The sequence below is a fragment of the Merops nubicus genome, unplaced genomic scaffold (assembly GCF_000691845.1).
Source record: "Merops nubicus isolate BGI_N331 unplaced genomic scaffold, ASM69184v1 scaffold17613, whole genome shotgun sequence".
NCBI classification, from domain to species: Eukaryota; Metazoa; Chordata; class Aves; order Coraciiformes; family Meropidae; genus Merops; species Merops nubicus.
The window spans coordinates 32,407-39,283 of record NW_008599766.1 but is presented as its reverse complement, the minus strand read 5'-3'; the positions used below and the strand labels follow the sequence as shown (position 1 = coordinate 39,283).

The 6,877-nt window shown below is 39.6% G+C and overlaps 1 protein-coding gene across 1 annotated transcript in view; it reads left to right on the top strand.

Annotated features, from left to right (window-relative positions):
* Positions 1-3,462: 3,462 nt before the first annotated feature.
* Positions 3,463-6,877, top strand: part of RECQL (RecQ helicase-like) — a gene marked incomplete at its 5' end in the record, with an annotated part of 14,223 nt that continues 10,808 nt past the window's right edge. Inside the window, 3 exons of the mRNA XM_008937517.1 lie at positions 3,463-3,660; positions 5,576-5,755; positions 6,616-6,722. Coding sequence (XP_008935765.1) covers positions 3,463-3,660; positions 5,576-5,755; positions 6,616-6,722 — 485 coding nt within the window. The remainder of the gene's footprint in view (positions 3,661-5,575; positions 5,756-6,615; positions 6,723-6,877) is intronic.

Genomic DNA, 6,877 nt, shown 5'->3' with positions numbered 1-6,877 from the left:
TTGGGCCAGCACTGGTGTGGCCAGCGGCGCTAGGGAAGGGGGCGTCCCCCTGCACTAGGCGCTGGCTTCCGAGTTCAGTTTGGGCACCTCGGTACCGGAAAGACATCGAGGTTCTGGAGCGCGTCCAGAGAAGAGCAGCGAGGCTGGTGAAGGGTCTTATCAGGAGCGGCTGAGGGAACTGGGGTTGTCTAGCTTGGAGAAGAGGAGGCTGAGGGGAGACCTTGTTGCTCTCTACAACTCCCTGAAAGGAGGTTGTCTCAAGGTGGGTGCCGGTCTCTTCTCCCAAGTAACAAATGATGGGAAAAGGCCTCAGGTTGTGCTGGATGAGGTTTAGATTGGGTGTTAGGAGAACTCCACCGTAAGGGTTGTAAAGCCCTGGAACAGGCTGCCCAGGGAAGTGGTGGAGTCTCCATCCCTGGAGGCATTGAAAAGATACACAGATGTGTTTTAGGGATGTGGTTTAGCAGTGGAGTTGATAGTGTTAAGTCAGTGGTTGGACTCGATGGTCTTTTCCATCTGGACCTTTTCTATGAAATGTAATCTCCTTGTTGTCGGTTTGTCTTTTTTTTCCCCCTCTCTTAATGTTGTGAGAAGCAAAAGCTTGGTTGGTTGTTTTTTTAAGGTGGCTTCTCAGGGTTTTAGGGCCAGATGGGTGATTCTTTTCTGGTTAAACTGCCACCAAGATGACATGTCTTGCTTGTGCAGTTAGTGGCGATATTATTTCTTAATTTCAAGTGTTTTTGGTTTGATAATGCTCTGTTAACATCACTTCTTAGAGCTGGGACTGAAGAGGTCTAACTTGGAGGCTGCATAGAAGGTAGGGTAAGAAAGCTTCCAAGGACACTGATTTAAATCTGTGCAGGGTGGAAAGTGATGCTGAAACTAATCTACCTGTTTTAGGCATAGCCAGAGTGTATCTGCTTACAGGCCTCTTTTTCCCCACTAGTGAGCTATTTAGAAAAGTCTAATTTGGGTTGACTTCACAGGAATTCAGCTGGTTTTGCAGTGAGGTAAAACCGCTTGTTGGGCAGGGTGCTTCCACTTGCCATTTGTCCACTGTGGTTTGTGAGCTATGAGCTCAGCTTTATACAGTTTCTTAGAAGCTGCATTTCTGAGGCAATCAAATGGTAATAGGGGGTCTTTGTTGGCAGTGGTGGTACAGAATGAATAAGAGGTGTGCTGAACTACCTTTTTTGGAGACAGGAGCTAAATGAAGACTTGAGGAGCTTTCGCAGCATATGGGGATACTTTCATAGGTAATTTTCTTTGTCTTCCCACTCCTTGGGCAAGAAAGTGGCATATGTTCCCTGAGCTGTCAGCCTAGTGATGTTTGTAGGTTCTTGCGGTTGCCTGGGGGAACAGAAGGAGTGGATTGCATTTACAGTGTGTCTGCTCCACACCTACTGATTTTTTCTGGATGTCTCTGTTAGCTCAGTACTTTGGGGAGACTAATATTTCTAAATAAGTTTGTGCAAGTGGCAGGTGATATAAAACAGAAGTGTGTAACTTGAATTATGTGGGAGATCTGGATGCTGCTGAGTTATCTTATAGAATGATCAGCTTCTTTCTGAAGTGTGGGCTTTTAACTTATTTTTAATTATAAGCTCTTCTGGCAAAGTCAGTGTTTGATTCACACATTCTTTTTTATATATATTTTCTCTCCATTTATAGGAAAACAGTGAAATATTTGTTATAGTAGAGCAAGTTTAGAGTGAGGGTCTGCTGAGTTTGTTCCCTTCCACCCCCTCTCAGGTTGGGCTCCTGTGTATATAGTTAATAGTTTGGAGTTCAACAGGAGTGAGGGAATATCAAGTTTCTTGAGTTTTGTATTGTTAGCATATGCTATGATAAAGAATGTTTCTAAAAAAAAATTCCCTAAAAAATAGAATTCTAAATTAATCTCCTGGATGATGTAATCAAAACCAGTGCCCCTTCTCTGAACCAAACTACCTTTCTGCTTCCTCCAGAAGATCTCTAGGCATTATGGGAGCTGCTTTTCTAAGAGGCACAATATAATTTGTTCAGACTTTTCTGTAAACTAGTCTTTGAAGAGATGAAAAAATTAATAAGTTGAAGGTAGGTGAATGACTGGTCTGTATTAGACCATGTTTCCTGCAGAGAGTTTATGACTTTGTCAAAGTTCACTTGGTTTTATTTAGAAGGCTGACAAGCTACAGACTTAGAAATTGGTTATGAGTTGGTATCTGTCCCTTCTGCAGGATGGAGAAAGTGTGTTGTCATCTAATTTGGTATATTTATATAGGCAGGTTAAAGAGCTACTTCATCTGTTATATTAACACGGCCCATGTTGATGAAGAATCTCTTGCAGTAAGTTTGTTCTAAGTTTAGAAGGATCACTGATTTAATAATTTTTAAATTTTATTTTATTCTCAGTAACGATCACTTGGTTAAAGAAGGTCTCCTAAGGACAGCATTCTTGAATCTCCAAAGATGTCAGCTGTTGCAGGTAACCCAAAATTAATATTCAGTATGTTCATTTTGCTGTCTTGTAGCTAAAAGACACAATCACCTGATGTTACTGATATTTCATTATGTGAGTTTAGTGTATGCAGAAAAGTTTATTATACTTCAGTTTTGAAGTTGAAAGTTCTTTTATTGGGTAAATTTTTGTTTCTTAGATAACAACTAAACCAAAACCAAGTTAGTCAAGGAAACTACTTGATTTTCAGTATTTTGAAAATATGCTTCATATTTTAAGATACTTTCAACTTTTCCTGTCTGAGTAATGGTGGGCATTTAAGATGGCAAATTTTGTCCCCATTTTGTGCCATTTTAATGAGGATATATTTTTCCATATCTTGCATTTTTGCTTCCATAAGTGGGTTATTGTATCTGCTGTGCTTAGACAAAAATCTGATGTTGTGGGGTGGAGGCAGAGGAAGATTCTTCTTCTTATGCTTTCCTGACCTGGCTCTGAAATGGTGGTACACACGTGGCATGCTGTGGTCTGGGCTAGTTATCCTTTCAAAGCCTGGGGTCTGGAACACAATCTGTAGTTCACACGGTTGCATATTGGGATGTAAAGAGGCAAATTCCTGCCAAAGTTTCAAGTTTGTAACCCAAACTTTTGGGGACTGTTTGCTTTAGTTTTTCAGATCTGAAGTTGAGTTCACAAAAGCTTTTGTCCAAACCTTCTTGTTCAGCAGATGCTCCAGTTCTGCACGGGAGGGAGATCAGGGCACATGAAATGTAGCTTTTTAAGAAAATTATTATTTTTTTAAGAAATACATTTTTAAGTGTTACTCAGTATTTTCACAGGGCATGTAATGTATTAGATGCTAAAATGTTATCAGTGGGGCTGTCATCTGTTTCTCTAGGTGCTTTTGGTTTCTGTTTATTTTTGATTGTTCTAGTCAACAAATAAAATAAAGTATCCTTTAAAACTGGGATTAGGAATTTACTGTAGTCTCTGCTCTGCCTTCACCTTACTTTCCCCTTCAGTGCTAGAGGAGGTGCTGGCTTCCGTGGAGAATGAGCTGCAGGCAGTGGAGATGCAGATTCAGGAGCTTGTGGATAAGCAGCAGGAGCTTCTCCAGAAGAAGATGAGGATAAAGAGCCTGCTGAAGCAGTCCTCGGGAGAGCCGGAGGCGGGCGGCAGTGGAGACACCGACACCTCATCCCAGACCTGGAACAGAAGAGGTTTGCAGAGTCAAATTCAGATGTTCTGATAGAGAAGTAAAGTAATTTAGTCGGGGAAAAATGTGTTTGTGTAGAGTTTTATTTAGATAATGCTTTTTTCCTATTTCATTTTGTTCAGCTGAGTGACCTGCCATCTTAATGTAAGGGCAACGTTTGTCCTTAACTCCCTGGATATTCCTAAATACTAATCGGAGTTCTGGGCAGAATTATCACAAGAATGGCCTGTGAAATACTTCTCTTTTCTTGTTGTGAAGTCACCAGTTAATTTGATTTACTATAAGAATCCCAGAGTAAATCTGGATATATTGCAATAGTTATATTCCCTGTTTATTTATGTTCTAAAAGTAATTACTCTGGGTATTTTCAGGATTTGATAATCATGGTCTTGCACTCTTCAAGTTACTTCTCTCACTGTCTTTGTGTCTTTTCTTGCTTGAGTGGGCAGGACGTTGGTTGTGTCTGCTGTGGGTTATGTGGCCCCACCATTTTATCAAATTATGCAAATTAGATGGATGCTGACTGCCAAAAGTAACGTAGACTACTTTAGTATTGTAGAGTTAGTCCAACTAGCAAGTGCCTGGGGGTGGCGTGAGGGCTGCTGTTCTTCTGGGAGTGCTGTGCTTCAAGTTCAACATCAACAAAGTCCTGGGAAGTTGGTGGCTCTTGACCATGTTACACCTAGCCAAACTGAATTACAATCTTTCTTTTTTCCTATCCTCTTTTGCTTCACTTACAATTTGGAAATGCATCGTTGGTTTCTGCCTGCACCTGTTGCATTCTTTTTTTTTTGTAGTTTTAAAAGTGAAGTTAATGTTGTAGCCTAATCCATATCTGTCAATTTGAGAAAAGTGTTATGCATAGATAAGAACACTGATAATTTATCATGGCAAATTGATGCTGTTGAACAAATTGGTTTGTTTGGGGTGACTTTGTGCCTAATTCTCTCCTCTTGTGCTTTGAAGACTAACAGCTTTGCAATCAGATGCTGTGTACATGTTGAATAAATGAGCAGTTAAATTTGGTCCCAGAATCAAGCTCACTGAAGTCAGTGGGAGGCTTTTCTTGGTTTCAAAGAGCCTGGCATCTTGGCTGTGATCTCTGCAAATTAGGAAGTGATGTCACCTTAGGTCCCAAAGTTAATCCCTTGGATTGCATGTGCTGTAGCCTGGAGTTTAATCTGGAGTTCTGACTTTTTCTGCATTTTAATTTTAATAATACAAAAATGGTTGATCTGCTTCCTGAGGCATGGGAGATGTACGTTTGTACAGTACTACCTCTCAGTGATACAGTCTTTAGCTCTTTATTGGAGAAAAGACAATTTATTATAAGCATGTTAGGGTGATTATTTTGGCAAAGAATAAACTTCCCCTCCCACCTTTTTTTTTTCTTTTTTTTTTTATTTATTTTTGAACTATGGAATATATAGAAAAAATGGTAGCTCTGCCTTCATTATACTGTTTGTAATCACTGCATTTGTGTGAGGGAAGTGCTTGGGCAGATTAGTAGTGAGACTTGTAGGGCTCAGTGTCAGGTTTTATTTATTTTCAGGGTGAGCTTCTCATTTCCACTTAACTTTGGACTAAGTGGTTAACTTGATCATTAGCACTTTGAGGCTTTTCATCTCCTTGTGAGTTTTTAGCATTAGTTCACATTTACATGTAATGAAGGCCTTCGGTCTGGAGGTGGACTGTGTTTACATTTCAGAGGGTTTTCAAAGGTCCGCCTTAGCAATTAGTTTGTACAGGCTTGGTGTGTGTGTAGCTTTTTGTATGCTGTTATTGAATCTTTGAACACTTTCTGAGATCTAAAATCGTGTTTCTTCCAGATTTAGTTGTTGGGTGTATAAACTGCCCTTTCTTCTTCTATTTTAATTTGGTTATGAAATGTATTTGTTTTTTTTTTTTTTTCTTAACAGATTTTCCATGGTATGAGAAGCTAAAAACTGCACTGCAGAGCAAGTTTAAACTCCAGAAGTTTAGGTCCTTGCAACTTGAAACAGTAAATGCTGCAATGGCAGGGAAGGACATATTTCTTGTCATGCCTACAGGTGGTGGAAAGAGCCTTTGCTATCAGTTACCAGCTGTCTGTTCTGATGGTATGTAAGGGGAGAAAAGGTCACATATAAACAATTGGGTTTATTTGCACCCTTTTATGGTTACTTGGAGGATGAGCATATATTGATCTAATATCACAGTATGGGGGAAGAAAGAGCAAAGCTATGAGAGAAAGATTTACTAGAAATATTTGCTTTGCTCTACTTTCTCTGAAGATGCAATAACACCTTTAAGACAGATGTGCCTTTTAGGTGTGATTTGGATTTAAATAATTCAGCTAGGTTCCTTTCAATACCTTACTAAACACTGAAAGAACTTTTCAAAAGTTTCTCACTATTTTTTGTTTCTTTCCCTTTTAATTCAATACACAGACTGTAAATTGTTGAGGTATAGATAGCTGTTATTTGTCTGTTCCACTACAGTTTTAGCTTCAGATTATTTGGGAGAGACTTTGCATATTAATTTTTAAAAGTAAGTATCCAGTTTTAGTTTTTAAGCTTTTTTTTTTTTTTTAAATAACCCATCCAATTGCACGGGAGGTGACTTATTTGCAAAGACCAAGTTTGCTAATACCTGGCATTGCTTAATTGTTTGGTAAATTAGCATGACACAGATGTGAATCTGACTTTGGTGTATTAGTTCTTATACTCTGTATGTTGCAACTCAGTTGTTTGTGGTCTGGATTCTAGGAGAAGATGCATGGCACAGGCAGCTGCTAAGAAGTATCCTTATGTGATTTAGCACTCTCAGCTATCTAGGAGGGGAATCTGCTACTCTGTATGAAGTTTAAGCACACATTTAGCAATTCTTTCAGAATGGGGATGATGCATTAATAAAAACTATTTAGAGGAGATGTGTGGTATCTCAACTGTTCAACTTGCACAATGATTGATTGTTACAGGTTTCACACTCGTGATATGTCCTTTGATATCACTTATGGAAGATCAGCTCATGGTTCTGGAGCAGCTTGGTATTTCAGCAGCTTTATTAAATGCCTCAAGCAGTAAGGTACGTTTAATTGCCAGATCTTGTGGGTTTTGTGGTGTAGGTGCTGGCCTCTCACCCCTGTGCATTATTGATGGATGTGTGATGGATGGCACAGTCTGATCAGCCAACACCATTCTCTCCAGCTCTGTGCTGCACTAGGGACCATGTGAATAAAG